Raw genomic sequence first — 21,315 nt, forward strand, 5'->3', positions numbered from 1 at the left:
ATAAACATATTTATTAAGCTTTGCATTTGTAACCTGATGTGGTAGCACCCTTGGACCATACAGGAAGGCACCCAAGAGTAGGAAAGCATTACTTACTGAATCCCAAGCCAGAAGGAGATGTGCCTTATTGTCTGTACAAGGGTATTGTTTTCTCATCTAAATGGGAAAAGGAAAGTAGACAACTAAAAATTATCCATGAAAGGCAGTAGGGGCTTTGGAGGGAGATGGACAAGACCTTGAATCTTAGCTTGGCTCCTGATGAGAATACCTTGGAGTCTTTGAGCCAGTTAGCTTGCCGTTCAATCCCGTCTGATAATAGGGATAATACACTTAACTCACACTTATTCAAAAGGAAAATTCAATAAACACAAACAAACCCATTGCCTAGAAACCAAATAAATGCAGAATGAAAGAATAATGAGATAGCATTTTTGCCTAATAGAAATGCAAAGATGAAAATGTAAGTAAATTGCCAATATTGATACAGATTGAAGAAAAGGTGGGAGTGTACATTAACAGATGTTTTCTAGAGGTGTTATATCTCATAGTACATTTTGATAGTATTAGACTTTGCTTATCTGTGTTTTTAATTTTTTTCTAATTCATTCATTTCTTAATACATTCACTCAACAAATAGTCTTTGGAGTGTGCTGGCAATGTATTATCCCCTGCAAAAACAGAACGGGCCTCTGTGTTTATGGAGACACAACCACATAGTGAACAAACATCACCAAGGCTGCCCCAAAGGTTGAGGTCTATGGCTGGAAGACACTCTCAGAATATCCTGGGGGCCCCTGAGAGGCACTGGGTACACAGAGATCTGAAGAATGACTTCACTGGGCAAAGAGGAGCAGGGAGAGAGTCCAAGGCAGGAGCCTCTGCACTTGTGAAGGTCTGGGAGAAGGAGGAAGCCCAGGGGAGCTCCAGGACCTGAGAGTGGTTTAAGAGTAGAGCACGAGACAGGCACCGGGCAGGACCATATGGATACCCATCAGCCCTATTAGAAAGTTCTGTTTCATCCGAAGAATCTCAAATACCATCCAGAGAGTTTTAAACATAGAGGCAACATGATCTGACCTATACTAAACAAATATCCCATAGCATACCATGTGGAGAGCAGATTACTTACATGTCTGTATCTTTGTTTTTTGAAGATAAAAAGGTGGCTATGTGCCAGGCTGCCAGCTGGCTAAAGATAATGATTCTTAAGAGGTAACAGAGAGTTCAGGAAATGGTGGCCATTATTCTTTCCTGTGTGTGAAGGGCCTCTGGGTCTTACTTTTTGAATTAGAGTTCAAGAAGGGCCAAAATGACATTAGTTTAGGACTTTGGTTACCACCTTGCATAAACTAGACTCTTGGGAAATAATAACACAAAAATGATGACTAAAACGTAATTAATGCTTACTAGATGTAAAGCATTTCATATGCATTATCTTGTATGATATCTCGTATAATTCCCATAAACACCCTACAAGGTTGGTCCTGTTAACTTTATTTTACAGATGAAGAAATGAGCCTTAGAGAGGTAAATTGTTCGCCTCAGGTCCCCTAGCTAATGAGTGGTGGCTCAGGGATTTGAACCTGAGTTCCCCTGCCGACTGCCTCTATGCCCTGACAATTTGACTTCTGTAACTCAGAAGCACTTGGCAGTGAATTGAAAGCAATGACTCTACTAGACCACCAGGAAGCAGTAAATTGAGTGAAGGCACAGTTTCAAGCTCCCATATATTAGACATTGCCATGGTGAGCAGGTTCACAAACCTACTCAACCATACGGACGGTTTTGTACAACAAGCCACATTTAACTGTCTTTCCCTGACAGCCTTTTCCCACATATTTTCTAGCAAAACAAGTCATGAGACCTTTCCCATTTAAAATGAATGATACATAATATATGTCTAGGACCATAAAAATATCCATACCCTCTGACCTAGTATTTCCACTTCTAAGAACTTCCAGTTTTTTAAGGATATATTCAGAAGTGAATGAAATCTCTGAACAAAGATACTTGGCATATTAACCTCCATAGTAAAATAATAATAATAATAACAATAATACAGAATAAATGCCCCAACAACAAGAACATGCACACAGAAAATCCTATGTAGCCATTAAAAACCATGTTTAAGATGAGTTTTTAATGATGTGGGGGTATGGAGAGTTGAGGAAAATGTTCATCATTATACTGCCAAGTTGAAAAAATAGGATACAAAATCATATATATTAAAAATACATGAATATACACACACAGAGTTAGAGGAAATTTCAAAAACTTAACTATGGATTATCTCCTGGTGTTGAGAATAGGAATTTCTATCATTACTTTCACCTTTTTAGTTTTTGGTATTTTTCAACTCTATAATGGATATCTATTATTAGTATAACCACAAAATAAAACATTTTAATGAACTATGTAGTGTTTTCTATTAAAATTACCCCAAAATGGTAGTAGAAAATTTCTAAATGCACCAAGAAAAGATGATTTAAAATGCCACTTTCACTCCAATAGTCTGCCCCATTTTTAACCAAGAATTATGCTCTCAAATTTGATAAAACCATACTGCAAAGTCAGAACATGTAGAAAGTATTAATTTATAACTAATTAATTGTGCTTTTCATGGCTGCCATCTGAATAACTTCAGTTAAACTATATCAAAGCTAGCCCCATTCTGATCATTCAACAGAAACATCATCTTTGGGGAAATGATGTATCTATGGTATTATTGGTTGACTGAGATGTAACACAGTACCAACCTCATAAATCTAAAATTAAAAGCTATTTGTACCTGTTAAGTCCTCAATAAACATTTCAACAAGAATTCACTAATACCTATTGTGTGCGTTATCAGAAACGAACCTGATAAAAGATGTATTTTTTAATTAAAAAAACGCTAATCAAAAGTCATAGAAGCATTTCTAATATGATCAGTTTGCCAACTTTTCCATCAAAAGAAACAAGTAATAAAAGTGTTAGTTAGGGCAATAAGTAGAGTTGTTTTTTTAAAGGTGAACAAACGTAAGGTACTAAACTCTAAAACTATGGATGAGAGCCAGATATCCACATTTCACAAGACACGTCTTGAGACAAGAGAGCTGCTGCAGTGCTGAGAGAAGTTAGATCTGGTCTCTGTGCTGACCAGCTTCATGCAGAGATCTCCATCACATATGAAGGTGTTTTCATAAGTGTCAGATACCATCATTTAATATGAGTTAGAAATTAAAAATTAAAATTAAACAACTCAAACACTGAACTCTTACCTAAAATAAAAATTGACTCAGTTGAAAAACTTGTAAGCCATAAATTATTTAAATCATAATTTACTTGTATCTCCTAATTTCCCAAGAATACTCAAGTTTCAGGCTATAAACAGAAATCAAATATGAAGTTGTTATAAAACTTACGTTCAGGTTCTCGTCTTCAAGCAGTTCAAAAAATGTGTTGACGTTAACCAATCCAGTGCCCCTGGGGTCAAGCATTTGCATTAGTTCTTTGAATTCTGAATCACTCATTTTTAAAACCATGCAATTTAAAATATATTGCAATTCTTTCTCTGTTACATGTCCACTAGGTTTCTGAGCAAGAGAGTGTGATAAAAGGAAACAAAAAAAGAAAAAAAAAGAAAAGAAAAGCATTATAAACATTCAGCATCATCTAAGACAGAGCAAGCTTTGGCCAAATGTAGTTATGATTTGCAAACAGAATATCCAAATTGTTGGTCATTATATAACATGTGCCAAGAGCAGTGGAGGTGGGAATGTCAGGGCTTTCCAAAGGCAGTTTCCGCTCAGGTCTCCATCAGGCCATGGATGGGGCCCTTGAGTGAGGAGCGTGGCCCATCACGTGACAGTCTGGTCCCCCACCTCCAGACTGGCCTCGGCTAAGCGCCTTGTGGGTGGGAGGGTTGGTCATCACAGATGTGCTTCAACAGTTCCTCCTTTTCCAACCCTAACGCTGCGTGGCTCAGACGCATGGGGCACAAAACTTCCTGGTAGTTCATTGCAACTGACCAATTTACTAGAAGTATTCATTGTGCTTGTTGCCATAGCCACCAATTTTATCAAGTAACATGCACAATTACTTAGCAAGAAATTTCAACATATTACAAGCAGAATACTGCGGCAAATTTCTAACCCCAGAATAAGAAATTACCAATAAGAAATAAGTAAATTGAATACTAAAATTGAGAGATACTGTTTACTGAGGGAAAAGGAGGGGAAATAAGTCACTTTTACCTCAGGGAGATATTGTAAAGCTGAAATATGACAAAAGGGCTTAATAAATGATGGGCAGTGTGCAAAAGTCAGCTGTTGGGGATCCAAAATCTGTAAAGAATATGAGATTTACCTGGGGTAAATTAAATACATTAAGGGATATACATGTTTCCTTTTAGGTTTGGTAGTAGTAGTCAATATTTTAATGTTCAAATAGGAATCACTGACAACTACTTCTCAGATGATTTTTAATAAATTTACAGTGATGTACAGCTGTCACTACAATCTAATTTTACATTTCCTCACCCCAAAAAGAAACCTCATAGCCATTTTTAGTCTCTCCCCATTCCCATTCCCAGTCTCAGATAGCTAATCTGTTTTTTATATATTTACTTTTTATTGTATATTTAACTTTTTTGCTTTTAAAGTTTTATTATGAAATATAACATATATATAAAGTAGTAAATTTCAAAGTACATTGTAACAAGTAGTTATAGAACTGATTTCAGAGCTTAGTATGGGTTACTCTTCCATAATTTTAGGTTTTTTCTTCTAGCTGCTCCAAGACACTGGAGACTAAAAGAAATATCAATATAAAGATTCAAGTCATATTCATTTGTTACTCCTATATTCTCTGTTGTAATTGATCCTCCCAAATTTTATGGGAATTTGGGCTATGCACATTCTAACTTTTTCATTTTGGAAAGGGGTGTCAATAATATCAGATAGGAGGACAGAACTAGTTAATGTTCTTGGAGAGGCTGGCCACTCTGGGTTTCAGGACTTATCTGGCCTAGGAATCCATCTGGAGGTTGTAGGTTTCTGGAAAGTATGTGAAACTTTTGCAGAATCTCAGATAGAACCTTACATGTTCTTTAGTGTCAACAGGAATGATTTTGGTGAGTCTGGCAAGGTATGGTAATTGGCTTGTGTAAGAGTAACCTCCAGAATAGCCTCTCGACTCTGTTTTAGCTCTCTTAGCCACTGACGCCTTATTTTGTTACATTTCTTTTCTCCATTTTGGTCAGAAAGGTGTTGTTGATCCCAAGGTGCCAGGGCTAGGCTTGTCCCTGAGAGTCATGTCCCACATGTCAGGGAAGCTGTCACCCCTGGATGTCATGCCCTACATAGGGGGGAGGGTAATGGCTTTCCTTGCAGAGTTGGGCTTAGAGAGAGAGAGGTCTCTTTCTCTCCCTTAAATACATTAAGGGATATACATGTTTCCTTTTAGGTTTGGTAGTAGTAGTCGATATTTTAATGTTCAAATAGGAATCGCTGACAACTACTTCTCAGATGATTTTTAATAAATTTACAGTGATATACAGCTGTACAAAAAGAGGTTTTCTGATGGTAACTCTTAGGCATAACTATAGGTAGGCTTAGGTTCTCCACTACAGAAATAAGCTTCACAAAAGCAAGCCTCAAAATCAAGGCCTTGGACTATTGACTTGGGATTCCTAATATTTGAGACAGTATCAGGGGGTTTCCTGGTGGTAAAGCTTAATATTTCTATATTTTTTCTTCCATCCTTCAAGGGACTTTGCCAATACTTGTTAATTAACTGGCCAACATACTTTGGGGTGTATCCAGGTATTACCTATACAGAATTAAAAGCCCTCATTCCCATTTTGGGCTCCATGTGTTTGAGTTGTTTAAATGTGTGCTGGTATGAAAGGATGTATGTACCTGAGAAAAGCCATGTTTTAATCCTAATCCCATTTTGTAAAGGTAGCCGTTTCTTCTAATCCCTATTCAGTGCTATACGTTTGAAACTTTAATTAGATCATCTCCCTGGAGATGTGACTCAATCAAGAGGGGTTGTTAAACTGGATTAGGTGGAGACGTTTTGATTAGTTTACTGGAATCCTATAAAAGAGGAAACATTTTGGAGAATGAGAGAGACTTTGAGAGAGCACAACAACGTAGCCACAAAAAGCAGAGAGTCCACCAGCCAGCAACCTTTGGAGATGAAGAAGGAAAATACCTCCCAGGTTGCTTCATGAAGCAGGAAGTCAGGAGAGAAAGCTAGCCGATGATGCCGTGTTCGTCATGGGCCTTTCCAAATGAGAGAGAAACTTTGTGTTCATCATATGCCTTCTCACTTGTGAGAGAAACCCTGAACTTCATTGGCCTTCTTGAACCAAGGTAGCTTTCCCTGGACACCTTTGATTGGACATTTCTATAGGCTTATTTTAATTGGGACATTTTCTCGGCCTTAGAACTATAAACTAGCAAGGTATTAAATTCCCCTTTTTAAAAGCATTCTGTTTCTGGTATATTGTATTTCAGCAGCTAGCGAACTAGAACAAAATGAGCTTGGACATTTCACTTAAATACAATCATATTATATGTGGTCTCTTGTTTCTGGCTTCTCCCACTTAGCCTAATGCTTTTTTTTTTGCATGGGCAGGCACCAGGAATCGAACTTGGGGCTTTGGTGTGGCAGGCAAGAACTCTGCCTGCTGAGCCACCAGGGCCTGCCCTACTCTAATGTTTTTGAGGTTCAACCATGCTGTAGCACATATCAGCATTTCCTTCCTTTTTATTCCTGATTAGTGTACGTTGTGCGAAAGACATTTTGTTTATCCAGTCACAAGTTGTTGGGCATTTGGCTTGTTTAGTTTGGAAATCATGAATAACGCTTTTGCACACGAGTGTTTGAGTGAACTTATGTTTTCATTTCTCTTGGAGAGATACCTAGCAATGGATTGTTGGGTCTGATGGTAAGTTTATGTCTAACTTTTTAAAGAAACTTCCATACTGTCTTCCAAAGCATCTGCTGCTTTATCTTCCCACCAGCAATATATAAGGATTCCAATTTCTCTGCATCCTCACTAACACTTGCTATTGTCTGTCTTTTTTACTATAGTCATTCTTGTGGACTTGATACCTCATTGTGATTTTAATTTGCATTTTCCTTCTAACTAACAATGTTGAACATTTTTTCATGTGCTTAATGGTTATTCTTAAATCTTCTTTGGTGAAATGTCTACTCAAATCTATTCCCATTTTAAAAATCGTTGTCTTATTCAACTGTAGGAATTCTTTACATATTCTAGATATAAGCCCTTCACCAGACTTTTGATTTGCAAAGATATTTTCCCGATATATGGCTAGGCTTTGTCTTAATCATGTCTTTTGAAGTGCAAAAGTTTTTAATTTTGGTCAAGTTCAATTGGTCATTTTCTTCATTAATGGATAGGACTTTTAGTGTCATATCTAAGACCCCTTTCCCTAATCCAAGGTCACAAAGATTTATGTCTATGCTTCCTTCTAAGAGTTTTATAGTTTTAACACATTTTACGATTATGTTCTATTTGTAGGGTGTGAGTAAGGGTCTAAGTTAGCCTTTCTGCATGTGGATATCCAATTGTCTGAGGACCCTTTGTTGGAAGGACTAGACTTTCCCCATTGGGTAGGAAATGAATTAACCATAAAAGGGTTTATTTATGAACTCTCATTTATGTTCCATTTATCTATGTGTCTATCTTTAAGCCATTTCCTAAGAGTCTTAATTAATGTAGCTTTATTGTAAGATTCAAAAATTGGGATTTTTTCTTTTAATGTTTATTCTAGTAACATATATACCACCTAAGATATTCCCTTTTAACCAAATCCACACATATAACTTAATGCTGTTACTTACATTCACAATATTGTGCTAGCATCACCACCACCCATTACCCATTATTAACACAGATAGAAATTCTGTACAATTTAAGCATTAATTCCTCATTCCCTACCCTAAACCCACTCCCTGGTAATCTATATTCTAGATTCTGACTCTATAAGTTTGCTTATTCTAATTATTTCACATCAGTGAGATCATAAAATACTTGTCCTTTTATGTCTGGCTTATTTCACTGAACAAGATGTCTTCAAGGTTCATCCATGTTTGCACATCAAAGTTCTAGTAGTTTTATGTACAATTGCCAAAAGCAACCCATGTTGATAAACAAAATGTGGTATATACATACAATGGAATACTATTCAGCATTAAACAGGAATTAAGTTCTGATTCACGTGACAAAAATTGGAAATTTTAACTCCTCCAACTTTGTTCTTCTTTCTCAAGATTGTTTTGGCTATGCTGCAATATCTTTCCATTTCCACATGAATTTTAAGATCAGTTTGTGAATTTCTGCAAATAAAAAACCAAGCTGGTATTTTGATAGAGTTTACACTGAATTTATATGTCAGTTTGAGGAGAATTGTCACCTTAGTAATATTGAGCTTTTCAATCTATGAAATATGGAATGTCTCTCCATTTATTTACATCTTCTTTCATTTCAGCAATATTTTGAAGTTTGCAGTGCATAAGTCTAGCACTTCTTTTGATATTTATTCCTATCTATTTTGTTTTTAATGCTATTGTGAATGGAATTGCTTTGTTAAGTCCATTTTGGATTGTTCATTTTAGATGTTTTTGCATATTGATTTTGTATCCTGTAACTTGAGGAATTCATTTTTTATTAACTCTAGTAGTTTCTTTTTGTGTGTTTGTGTGTACGTATATTCCTAAGAATATATATCCTAAGAATATCCTACATATAAGATCATGCTTTTGATAAGGACAGTTTTACTTCTTCCTTTCCAATCTGAATACCTTTTTCTTTTTCTTATCAGATTGCATTATCTAGAATCTCCAGGACGATGTTGATGGAATTAGTGAGAGCCAACATTCCTGCCTTGTTTCCAGCCTTCGAGGAAAGGTATACAGTTTTTCATCCTTAAATACTAATGTTAGCTGTGGGGTTTTTTGTTTGTTTTTTGTTTGAGCAAGTTTCCTTCTATTCTTAGTTTAATGAATGCTCTTATCATGAAAGGATGTTGGATTTTTTCAAATGCTTTTCTGTGACTATTGAGATGATCATGTGATTTTTGTTTTTTATTCTATTGATAAGCTGTATTACATTCATTGATGTTTGGAAGTTAAACCAACCTTGTATTCCTAGCATAAATCCCACATGGTCATAGCATTTAGTCCTTTTTATATGTTGCTTGATTTTGTTTTCTAATATTTTGTTGAGGATTTTTGCAGTACGTAATAACATGAAAGATACTGGTCTGCAGTTTTCTTATGATCATTGTCTGGCTTTGGTATTGGGGTAAGGATGGCTTCATAGAATGAGTTAGGAAGTACTCTTTCTCGCTGTATTTCCTGAAAGAGCCTGTGAAGGATTAGTGTTATACCATTAAGTTATCTTTGTGGTTTCAGTGTAGATCATTTGCATATTTTGTGTTAGACATATTTCTAGGTATTTTATTTTTTAAATATCATTATAAATGATGATTCAAAAATTCTTTTTTTTTGCTTATTGCACTTTATAGAAATATTCATCTTTGCATTCTGACCTTGTTTCCAATGACCTTCTAGCTTCTATTACTAATTACACTTTTTTATAGATTCTTTTGATTTTCTATTTACAGCATCATATTGCTTATAAATAATAACATGAGATTAACAGTGGATATGAATTGTTTCTGGATTATAAAAAGTGAGCCACACTTGATTTAAATGTGATTGGGATGACATGTCCACTGGAAGAAATGATGGCAGCATTTGGAGGCAGCACATACAGCTATTTGACATGCATGACTCAAGGAGCAGATCTAATGCAGTCTTTCTTTGAATAATTCTGCACCTGTCTCTATGGAAGAAGAGGAACCTGTTTCCCTCAGCTGCCCTCTGCAACCAGGCCAAACACCTGGCCCTGCTGCTCCTGGCTCTCCCCTCTGTTCTCCTTCTTTTTTAGTCCATATCCCAGAATGTGGCCACAGCCAAGGTAAGTGTGTGTGTGTGTGTGTGTGTGTGTGTGCGTGGTAAGGCAGGGGTAGTCCCACTCAGAAACCACGCACTATGCAACTTGAAGGCATTATATCACTGTTACTGTTATGTAATACTCCAGAGTGTGAGGCCATCATTGACAGTTACTTTATATTATTCGTACCTGTATTCAGCCTTAGTGTCCAGCACTGGACCCAGCCTGGGGGGTGGGGACACTAAATTCTTAACCTGCTTTTGTGTGGTTGTTGGTCTGTAGTTGAACAGTACATCAATGGCTTTTAAAATCATCTAATATCTGGAGTGGTTAGCATTATTCCATTAAAAGAGATGAAGACTATTCTATTTTTAATTAAATTACTCATTCAATATCCTAAACAGACCCCAAGGTAGGTAAACGCAAAAGCTTTCATTCATCTTTAAGAGGTCACTTTTAGCTAATTACAACCAGGCCGCTCTGCCCAGGGCATAAGTGTGTGTGCTCTGGAGCCAGGCAGCTGGTTGAATCCTGGCACTACTCACTCTCTTCTTCTGTTAAGTGCAGATAAAAATAATACCAGCTTCAGAGGTGTTGAGAGGCTTAAATGACTTAAAACAAGTAAATTGCTTAAAACAGTACCTATCACATAGTAAGTGCCCCAAATTTTTAACTCAGAGAGATAAAGTCATATAGGGCTCCTGAAGATCAGTTAAAATAGGTCTGTTTGCTAAAATGTCACCAAAGGAAAATACAGCCCCAAATCTCTGGATCTACACTATGCTTAGAAAGCCCAAGCAGATGACATTCTAAATCAACAGAGGCAAAGGGCTGAGGTCTCCAGCACAGACAGCAAGGTGTCAGAACTAGAAGCCCCCTCCAGGCAATGTGGACTTCTCCCCAGAGAACTTCCTGGGAGCTCACAGATTTCCTTCTGCCCTGTGGAAGGAGGATGCAGAGGCTAAGCAAGCCCTTGGCCTATGAAATGCTTTGTATACAGTCATATTTGAGTTTGAGGAAAAAGTAATTCACTGCATGCCCCATCATTTTCTAGAGGCCTGATTAATGAATTATGCTTAATATCAAGCTTGGGAAATGATGCCCCATATATGAAAAGTATCCAAATGCTGCTTTGTAAAATAAACGGTGAAGGGGAACAGTAACTAATGTTTAAAGCAAGAAAAAGTTGCAATTCATGAATTAGTCTTCCATTTGTAGTACAATTAAAAACTTAAATAAGTTATCTTGGCACTAAGAAAATGTTCCAATTATAGGCAAAGCTGGTTATGAAATGATAAACTCCAGGTTAGGATGGGGAAGGTTCACCACTCTGGATTATGGCTAACTGAACAACTGCCAATGACTAGTCTCTCCATTCCTAATATAACAGCCATACTTTGTCCTCCTGCTCATGGCATTTATCTTATGATTCTGTCATAGTTTGTACCTTGTCTGCCTCCCAATGAGACCCAACTCTTGACATCAGGGCTTGGATCCCCAAGCACTCAGAATAATTCCTACCAGACAAAAGAAGCTCAAAAATACTTGCTGGATGGATAAATGAATGAATACACAGCTTTTATTAGTCTTGTTCTGAGTGTTATTCTTAGAAAACAATTAGTTTTTCAGCAGAGAAGGGTTTCAAAATCTTACAGTGCTGGGTACCAGTAATGCCTTCTTCAACGATGTGAGATGACCTTCAGCATGTCTACATAGCTTTGTGATTATATTTTCCTTGCAAGATTGATTTCTACAAGAGGATTAAGAAAGAAAAAAAAACAGGAAGAAGATTATGTTCTTGAACTTTGTTCTTTCTTAATGTAAAAAAGTAAAGTACCTTCAAAGCAATTATAATAACGTTTTATTTGTGGGTGGTTCTTTCTCCTGAAAGTGTAATGCACTTTCTTAAGTTGATGTGTGTGTCTCTCTCTCTCAGCTGGTGATGCAGTTTCCCATAGGAGTCAACTGGACCACACCTGTACCCCCAGGCTGACTACCTCTGGTCAGAAAAGAAGAGGAGAGAGACCACGGATCACTGCTAGACATTAGCAGAGATGGAAATATCAGGACCACCAGCTCCCTACAAGGATAGCATCTTGTAGCCCACGCATCCACATAATAACAGAGTATATACATTTCCAGTTTTAAAACTGAAGATATCAATGATCACAAGCTCTCCCTTTTCATCTACATGGCCGTGACCACCTATATGATCACACCCTCTTCCCTTTATCATCACTTGCTTTGTATCCTCAGTGAATGTGTGTGTTTGGGAAGGCAATTATCCGTTCTGGGAATCAAAACCCACTTCAATAGAGACTCTGATCAGAAGAGGGGTCTGTCAGTATCTCATTTTTAACAGGCTTAGACAGTTACATTTTCTATTAACTAAAGGATGACAGTGAATCAGCTTACATGCTGAATGATTCTCACATTTGTTTTGGGGTTTTTATTGCTGAATCCATATAGCCATCTTAGTTTTTTCCATTTGTGCAAATAAATAAATAAATAAATAAATAAAAACCACATACGTCTACTACTACTACTTTTTATTTTATTTATTTTTTTTTTTAAGAGAGAGGGAGGAAGGGAAGGAAAGACAGAGAAGGAAGGAAGGATGGAAGGAAGGAAGGGAGGAAGAAAGGGAAACATCTTTAAACATTTTCTTGTTTTATTATATTTTGTTTGTTTGTTTGTTTTTTACATGGGCTGGGGCCGGGAATCGAACCGGGGTCCTCCGGCACGGCAGGCAAGCACTCTTGCCCGCTGAGCCACCGCGGCCCGCCCTACTACTACTTTTAAGCAGCATGCAAACTGTCTACTGAATCCAAGCTCCCCCATGAGACTACCGGAACCTGGTTCTTCTAAAGACCACTTAATGCTGGCATGAATGGATACTTTTTCTGCAGGGTTTCTCCACCACTGCACCACTGATGTTTCAAGTGGGATCATTCTTTTTTGGGGGGAGTGGTTTCCTGCACATGTAGGATGTTTAGTGGCATCCTTGGCCTCTACACACTAGATGACAGCAGCACCTCCACCCTCTGCCCCAGTGTGACAACCAAAAATGTCTCCTGGCGTTGTCAAATGACCCCTGGGGGTCAAGACTGACCCAGTTGAGAACCACTGCTTTAAAGTAAATAGAATTCAAATTTTAATTCTTGCAGTCCTGGACAAGACTATCAGACAAGAAAAGTATAAAGAAACAGAAGTAATTTCACTTAAAAAATGAACTCCTAGAGCTGCATCCCAGGAACAGGGGGGTCAGGCTCTGAACACTTGGAGAGGTGGTAACCAGAGCAGTTCTTTAACTGTTCATAAATCCCTGAGGCAGGGATAGGACCCAGTGGGGCGGGAATGAACTCTGCAACATATTTTACTTTACAATCAAGCAAAAGGCTTTAAACAGACATGCCAAGATTCTAAAGCTCATTTTTTCTTTATGAGTTATATAGGGCAATCAATACACAATGCACATCAACATAAACAAAATACTTCTCAGAGCCAAAGTCTAACTTCTGAAATGTCTTATAATTAAGCACCTTTTTTCCTTTCCTTTTTTTTACATTTTTGGGTCCCTACAATGATATAGTATAAAACTGAACTTATAAGAATCATTGAAATAAAACAGAAATAATGGTGCTTGGGACAAATAATCTTCATGGCCCAGAACATCTCCCTGGTGCAGAGACCAGCGGCCAGACAAGTCAACATGTATTGTTCCTTTTCATATAAAATACACGTTTATACATAATTTTACAAAAACTCATTTAAAGTTCACAGAGCAATGTCAGCAGCAGCAGTGAATGTACCTTGAGCATTTGAGCTCCATCTCTGGCCCTGGCAGTCATCAAGCACAGCCTAGTCAAGTTGTTCTGTATTTCTTATGGTCTTGTTTTTCTCAAGTAGGCATTGGGAATAACAATTATACCTACCTTACAGTTTAGGGCAATTTTAAATAAAATAATTGTGTGAAAAATAATTTATAAACTGTAAATCACTATGTAAATGTTGGTAATTATTCAATGGAGACCAATTTGTCAATCAAAAAATGAAGAAAAAGCAATTCAAGTAGTCTCTAACCTCTAAAATTTAGATCTCCAGTGAAATGCCTAGGTTTTGTATTTTTTTTTTTAACATACCTATTCCTTTTTGCCACGAGAGCTGTATTACTAACTCCCAATAATTGAGGTTCATAAAATGACATTAGAAATTGCTTCCAACTGATTTTACTGGTTGTTTTAAGTCCAAACCTGAATTTTTAAAAAAAGAAATATCATTTTAAACATTTTTCTGCAACAGTGCATTAATTGGATGCTTAATACTGAATTGAAATTGGCATCAAAGAATTAATATAACATTTCAAATCTAAGATAAACAACATAGTTTATTAAAATAGCACTACAAATCGATTTTTAAAAATCAAGGAAAAAACAAACTGATTATGCATCTCCACGTTTTGATATTCTGTTAGTGGTAGCATACACCAAAGGGAGAAGCAGAAGGATTTGATTAAAATCTTAATGTCTGCGAAATAATTCTTTCAAATTCATTATTTGAAGAGCTTAATTATCATGGTAGGTAGAATAACGGACTCCCCAAGATGTCCATGTCTTAATTCCTTGAATTGGTGAATATTTTAACTTACATGGCAAAAGGGACCTTGTACATAGGATTAAGAGAATGAGTCTCAGATTGGGAGAGGATCCTGGGTTATCCAGGTGGGTCCAATCTAAATACAGGCGTGCTTAAAATTGTAGAGTCTTTCCTGGCTGCAGTGAAAGAAAGAGATGTGATGACAGAAGAAGGGTCTAGAAAGATGCTGGCTTTGAAGATGGAGGCAAAGAACCATGAGCCAAAAAATGTGGGTGGCCTCTAGAAGATGGAAAATGCAAGGAACCGTGCTAACTCCTAGAAGCCCCAGAAAGGAACACAACTCTGCCTGCATTTGATTTTAGCCCCGGGGAGACTTGTTTCAGACTTCTGACCTACAGAATCTTAAATTAAATGCATGATTTTTTTTTTTTTGGATGCTGTATGGCGGGATCACCTTTCATTTTTCCATATGAGTACCCTGTTATTGTAGCACCTTTTGTTGAATTTTTGTTTGCTTGGTTTTTGTTTGTTTTTTGGGAAGTGCATGGACCAGGAATCGAAACCAAGTCTCCTGCGTGGCAGTTGAGAATTCTACCACTGAACTACCCTTGCATCCCCAATGTGTGTTGTTTTAAGCCACCATGTCCCTGATAACTTGTAATAGCAGCAATAGAAAATGAATACAGAGTTAAAATCTTAGCAAGATAAGTAATTGGAAAGTTGTTCAAAAACATATTTCTGAAACTAATCCTGGTTTCATGACTCAGGGTCCAATGATTTCAGCATTACAAGATGCCAGCAGGTGCAGCCTGATGTGGGAGCAGATTTGGGATTCAGAAATCCCTGCTCCTTCATTTCCTATTGATGTGGCCTCAGACAACTTGCTTACCATTCTGATTCTCTATTTTTCTCACCTGTAAAATGGGGATAATAATATCTACTGGGAGGATTTCTTTAAGGACTAGTGCAAATAGATAAAAAAAAAATCCCCTATTGTGGTGCTGGATCACCAGTAGGTGCTCAAGAACATACACTTATCTACTGTGTATGCTCCTTACACACTAAGCATCGTCCATCCTCCTAGAACAAGAAGGAAGAAAGTAGTTTTGGCTGAGATTATTAAGACAACAGATATGAGATACCAAAATGGGTGTGGGGCAGACCATCCTGTTTTGACTGCTAAAAATTATGACTGGGAGAATTCTGATCAGACAAATTTAAACTCTTTACCTACCTCAAGTATATTAAACAGTCAAGAAAATAAAGCATAGGAGAGAGGGATTTTGAAGAACAGCTTTTGGCACGTCACACAACGGGAGGGTAAGAGATGCCTTTGTGAAGTCTTGTAAGAAAAACAGATTCTTTTCAGAGGTTTGTGACTCAAAGAGCTAGGCAATGTCCTCTGCAATTGGAAGTATGATGGATAAGTGCTCAACTCCTACCTAAAAATCTTCACATGGCCATCTCCCCTCTGTGTCTGTGTCTGAATTTCCCTCTTCTTATGAGTACACCAGTCACATTGGATTCAGGCCACCCTAATCCAGTATGATTTCATCCTAACATGATTATATCTGCTAAGACCTTAATTCCAAAGTAGGTCACATTCACAGGTACTGCAGGTTAGAACTGGAACATGTCTTTTTAAATTTTTTTTTTTATGCTTCTCCCGGAGAGCCCAGGCTCCCGCGACCGGCATGGATGCGGGACTCCCCAGGAGGGTGGAACATGTCTTTTTGTAGGACACAATTCAAGTGACAACAAGAAATCAATAACAATAAGATACATAGAAAAGCCAAAATATTTGAAAATTAAGCAACATTTGTAAATGTTCATTGGGTGAAAGACAAAATCACAAGAAAATTCACAAAATACTTCAATTTGAATGATAATGAAAATACAACATGTCAAAAAGTTAAGAAGTAGGCAAACCAGTGCTTAGAGGTTAATTTATAGCTTTAAATGCTTATATGGGGAGAAAGATCTAAAATCAATGATATAGTTCCACCTTAAGAAATTTTAAAAGCAGGCCAAATTAATCCCAAAGTAGATAGAAGAAAGGAAATAATATATAGAAAGCAGAAATCAATAAAATAGAATATAGAAGAAAACAGAGAAAAATCAATGAAACAAATCTTGTTTTTTTAAAAGATTAGCAAAAGTGATAAGGCTTTAGCTATTTTTATTTCTAGAGTATTCATGAAACAGAGAAAAGATAAAAATTTCCAATATCAGGGCTGAAAGAGGAAACATCACTAAGGATCATGTAGAATACTAATTAAGAAGGCATGAGTCCATACTGACATAAATGATTTAATGAATGAACGAATAAATAAATAAATGGAGGAGAAGAGACAAATCTTTCATGCAAAAGAATTCTAAATAATTTACAGGGAAAACTGGTAGGGTTTGAGTTTCACATAGTAACTTTCTTTCAAGAAAGTATGGAAGACAGAGAGAGAGAGAACAAATACTTTTACAGGGGAGAAGACTGACAAACACTACTCCAAGTTGGTATTCAAGGTTAACATCAACAGTGATAGTCACTTTGCCAGATACAGTCACGACATATGGGATGAGAATGGCACTTTACCTCTGTGGTCTTCCTTTCCCAAGCCCATGATCCCAGTCTAATAATGAGAAAAACAGCAGACATATCCCAATTGAGGGACATTTTACAAAATATCTGACCAGTATCCCTCAAAACTGTCAAGGTCATCAACAACAAGGAGGGTCTGAGAAACTGTCACAATCACGAGGAGACTAAGGAGACATGAGGATCAAATATAATGTGGCATCCTGGATGGGATCTTGGAACAGAAAAAGGACATTTGGAAAAAACTGAGGACAAATGAATAAACAATTGACTTTGGTTTATAATAGTGTATCAATATTAGTTCATTAATTGTGACAGATGTACTACAATAACGTAAGTTGTTAATAATAGGTAAAATTGAATGTGGGGGTAAAATGAAGCTCTCTGCACTATCTTCAAAATAAGTCTATAAATCTAAAACTGCTCTAAAATAAAAATGCTGTTTTTTAAAAAAAGGATAATGAAGGAATATTATGAATAACTTTATGCTAACACAGTGACAACTAAATGAAATTAAATTTGTTGAAAACCAAAAATTATCAAAGCTGACCCAAGAAGAAACAGAAAACGTGAATCTCCTATATTTACTAGAGAAATTGAATTTGTGACTTAAAATATTTCCACAAAGAAAATCCAGGCCTATTTGGTTTTTCAGGTGAATTCTAACAAACATTTAAGGTATAAATAATGCTGGTCAGAAAGTAGAGAGGAAGAACACTTCACAACACATTTTTGGAGGCTGCTGTTTCCCTGATTCCAAAACCAGACAAAGATTTACAAGAAAAGACACCTTTCTGACCAGTGTCACCATGAACAAAGACGCAAAAATTTCTTAAATTTTTGGCAAATAAAATAACCAATATATAAAAGGGATAACATATTATGATCAAGTGGGATTTATCCCAGATATACAAGGTTTGGTTTAACATTTGAAAATCATATACTGTAATTCACCATATGAGCAAAATAAAGGAGAAAAACTACATAATCATCAGAATAGTGGCAGAAAGAGCATCTGCAAAGTTAAACATGCACAATAAAACCTGTCAAACTGGGAATATGTCACTTAACCTATTTACAAAATATTTTACAAAATATTATACTATCACTAACATCACACTCAATGGTATAAGACAGAATGCTTTCTACCTAAGATTCAGAACAATGCAAGGATATCTAACCTTATCATTTCTATTCAACATTATACTGAAAGTCCTCACCAGTAAAATAAAGCAAGAAAAGGAAATAAAAGGCATACAGAAAGGAAAGGAAGACTTGAACCTGACTTTATTTGAAGGCAGCATGACTGTGTGTATGTAGAAAACACTACGGAATCTACAAAAACGGTACTAGAACTAACAAGTGAATTTTGCAAGGCCAGTCAGTGATCAAAGTCAATATACACAAATCAATTGTATTTTTCATTATTAGTTATAAATAGTTGAAAAATAATTTTAATTCCATTTACAATAGCATCAAAAAACAAAAACAAAATACTTAGGAAAAAATGTGTAAGATCTGAGAACTGTAAATAACAAATCTTTGCCTAGAGGCACTGAAGACTAAAATAAATGGAAAGATTTACCGTGTTCATGGAGTGAAAGACTCAATATAGTTAAGATGGCAATTCTCCCCAATACATTCACAATTAAAATCTAGTGGGCTTTTTCGAACATATTAACAAACTGATTCTAAAGTGAATTTATAGAAAGGCAAAGAACTCAGAATAGTCAGACAATTTTGAAAGAGAAGAACAAGTTTGGAAGATGTAGCCTGATTTGCTATGGTGATCAAGACAGCACAGGGTCAATGGAGGGATGGAACAATAGGTAAAAGGAAGAGAATAGAGAGTACAGAAATATACTCACACTTATATGGAAAATCAGTTAATTTTCGACAAAGGTGCAAAGCAATTCATCAGAGTAAGGATAGCCTTTCCAACAAATGGTGCTGGAACAATTGGATATTTGTATAGAAACATAAGGAAACTTGACCCTTACCTCACACAAAATTAATACACAAAAATTAACTCAAAATGTAACTAAATGTAAGCACTAAAATTATTAAACTTCTAGAAGAAAACATAGGATAAAATCCTTGTGATACTGTGTTAGGTAAAGATTTCTAAAAATGTACACAAAAACATGAGCAATAAAATTGTAAAAATGGATAAAATGGACTTCATCAAAATTGCAAACTCTTGCACTTCAAAAGACAAAGAGTTAAGAAATTAAAAACCAATCCACACTGAAAGGAAATATATGAAAAATGTATCTGAGAAAGGATATTTGATAATATCCAAAATATATAAATAATCCAATAATAGGAAAAAAAGCCCAATAAAAATGGGCAAAGGCTTTATACATCTATTTAACAAAAGATGACATTTTAATGGCTAATAACACCATTAGTCATCAGATCAGGGAAATGTAAATTAAAACCAGAATTGGACACCTCTACACATCATGAGAATGGTTAAAATTTAAAAGACTGGAACTATCAAGCGCTGGTGTGGCTGTGGAGCATCCGAATTCCCATACATTGCTAGTGGGATTGCACCATGATACAGCCACTTTGGAAAGCAGTTCAACAGTGTGCTATGAAGTTAAACATCACTCATCACACAATCCAGCAATTCTACTCCTAGGGATTTATCCCAAAGAAATGAAAACATCTGAGTACACAAAGATTTGTATGTGAATGCTCACTACAGCCTCTTCCATAATGATCCTCAACTGAAAACAGCCCAAATATCCATCAGGTAGTGAGCAGCTAAGCAAACTGTAGTCTATCAATACTATAGAATACCACTCAGCAATAAAAAGGAAGAGAATACTGATACGTGCTATACCATGGATAAAGCTTTAAGAACATGGTAAGTGAAACTCAAAAGATACATACTGTATGATTCCAATTATGAAAATTCCTATAAGAGGCAAATTTATAGCAATAGAGAGCCAATCAGTGGTTGCTGGGATTGGGAGCCAAAGGAAGGGACTGATTACAAAGGGACATGAGGAAAATTTTTAGGGTAACAAAAGTGTTCTATATCTTGATAGTGATAGTGGTTACGTGATTACATGCAACTGCCAAAACTCATTTTACACTTCAGAATGAATTTCATTTTATGAGCCTAGACCAGGAAAGTAGAAAAATCCCACAGAGAGTGGACAAAGAACAGCAAATGACTGTTAACAGAAGTATATATAATGTTTAAACATGAAAAATGTGCAACCCCCATAGCAGTCAAAGACATACAAATCAAAACAATGAGGAACTGTGCTTTCACCTATCAAATTAGCAAGGGTTTACAAATGGCAAATGTTAAATGTTGGCAAAAAGCACTCTCAAGAGCTTCTCTGGTAAGAATAAATTAACACTTTTCTGAAAGCACATTTTAGCAATATGCAATGCAAACTTAAAAAATGTTCAACCTCTTTGACTCAGGGTTGACAAAACATTATGCATCCATTAAAATTAATTTTCAAACTTTTTCGTTAATAGCATGGGAAAATGTTCCTGATAACAATATTCTGCAAGTATAGCAAAAGATATTAGAGGCTATCTCTGGTGATTATAAGTATGGATACTTGTTTTTCTTTATGAGTCCCCATAGAAATGGGAAGCATGTATGCTAGTTTGAGTATGCATGGCTTTTATAATCAATATGAATAAACACAACTTTTTAAAAAACAGATTAAGCACACAATTGTGCTACAAATCAAAAGTAACCATTATGAAGCAAAGTCTCAGAGATACAGCTGATCTTCTGACATTTAAAAATGGCCCAGCAGCTCCTTTGATTGCCTTAGGCAGCTATCCCTGTGGATTCTGATTATGGGAGTCAAATATCATTCCAATCCATCTTTCCCATCCCATGAATCCAGGTAGAGACTTACAGCAGCATGTGACTCCATCTATAAGAAACATATGAATTCCATGAGACATTCTCACATCGTTTCAAAAGCGTCTCTAATCCATTTAACAAACAGATACTGTCAGAAGAGGTAGCAAAGAGTAACAGAGGCAGAGAGACTCATCTTATCAGGCCCTCCTGACCAGAGAAGGCACTGCAAGGAGCATGAGTCATGTGAGCTTTTAGGTTGGGTATATTTGCAACAGGTGGAGGTGGCAATATAAGAGACAAGAG

The 21,315-nt window shown here is 36.4% G+C and overlaps 1 protein-coding gene and 1 long non-coding RNA gene across 12 annotated transcripts in view; one reads left to right on the plus strand and one right to left on the minus strand.

Moving 5' to 3' along the window:
- Positions 1-12,487, plus strand: part of LOC143691100 (uncharacterized) — a 53,062-nt gene extending 40,575 nt beyond the window's left edge. Inside the window, exons 2-4 of the long non-coding RNA XR_013179344.1 lie at positions 8,841-8,926; positions 9,645-10,000; positions 11,913-12,487. This is a non-coding gene — a long non-coding RNA (uncharacterized LOC143691100). The remainder of the gene's footprint in view (positions 1-8,840; positions 8,927-9,644; positions 10,001-11,912) is intronic.
- Positions 1-21,315, minus strand: part of EFCAB6 (EF-hand calcium binding domain 6) — a 357,426-nt gene that overhangs the window by 167,365 nt on the left and 168,746 nt on the right. For 10 of the 11 annotated variants that reach the window (XM_077169107.1, XM_077169109.1, XM_077169110.1 and 7 more), the window contains 4 exons: positions 14,119-14,229; positions 11,630-11,726; positions 3,405-3,575; positions 97-156 (listed from right to left, as the gene is read on the minus strand). In XM_077169107.1, coding sequence (XP_077025222.1) covers positions 97-156; positions 3,405-3,575; positions 11,630-11,726; positions 14,119-14,229 — 439 coding nt within the window. The remainder of the gene's footprint in view (positions 1-96; positions 157-3,404; positions 3,576-11,629; positions 11,727-14,118; positions 14,230-21,315) is intronic. The other variant, XM_077169111.1, reaches the window with a different exon arrangement.

Source organism: Tamandua tetradactyla, chromosome 7, assembly GCF_023851605.1.
Source record: "Tamandua tetradactyla isolate mTamTet1 chromosome 7, mTamTet1.pri, whole genome shotgun sequence".
NCBI classification, from domain to species: domain Eukaryota; kingdom Metazoa; phylum Chordata; class Mammalia; order Pilosa; family Myrmecophagidae; genus Tamandua; species Tamandua tetradactyla.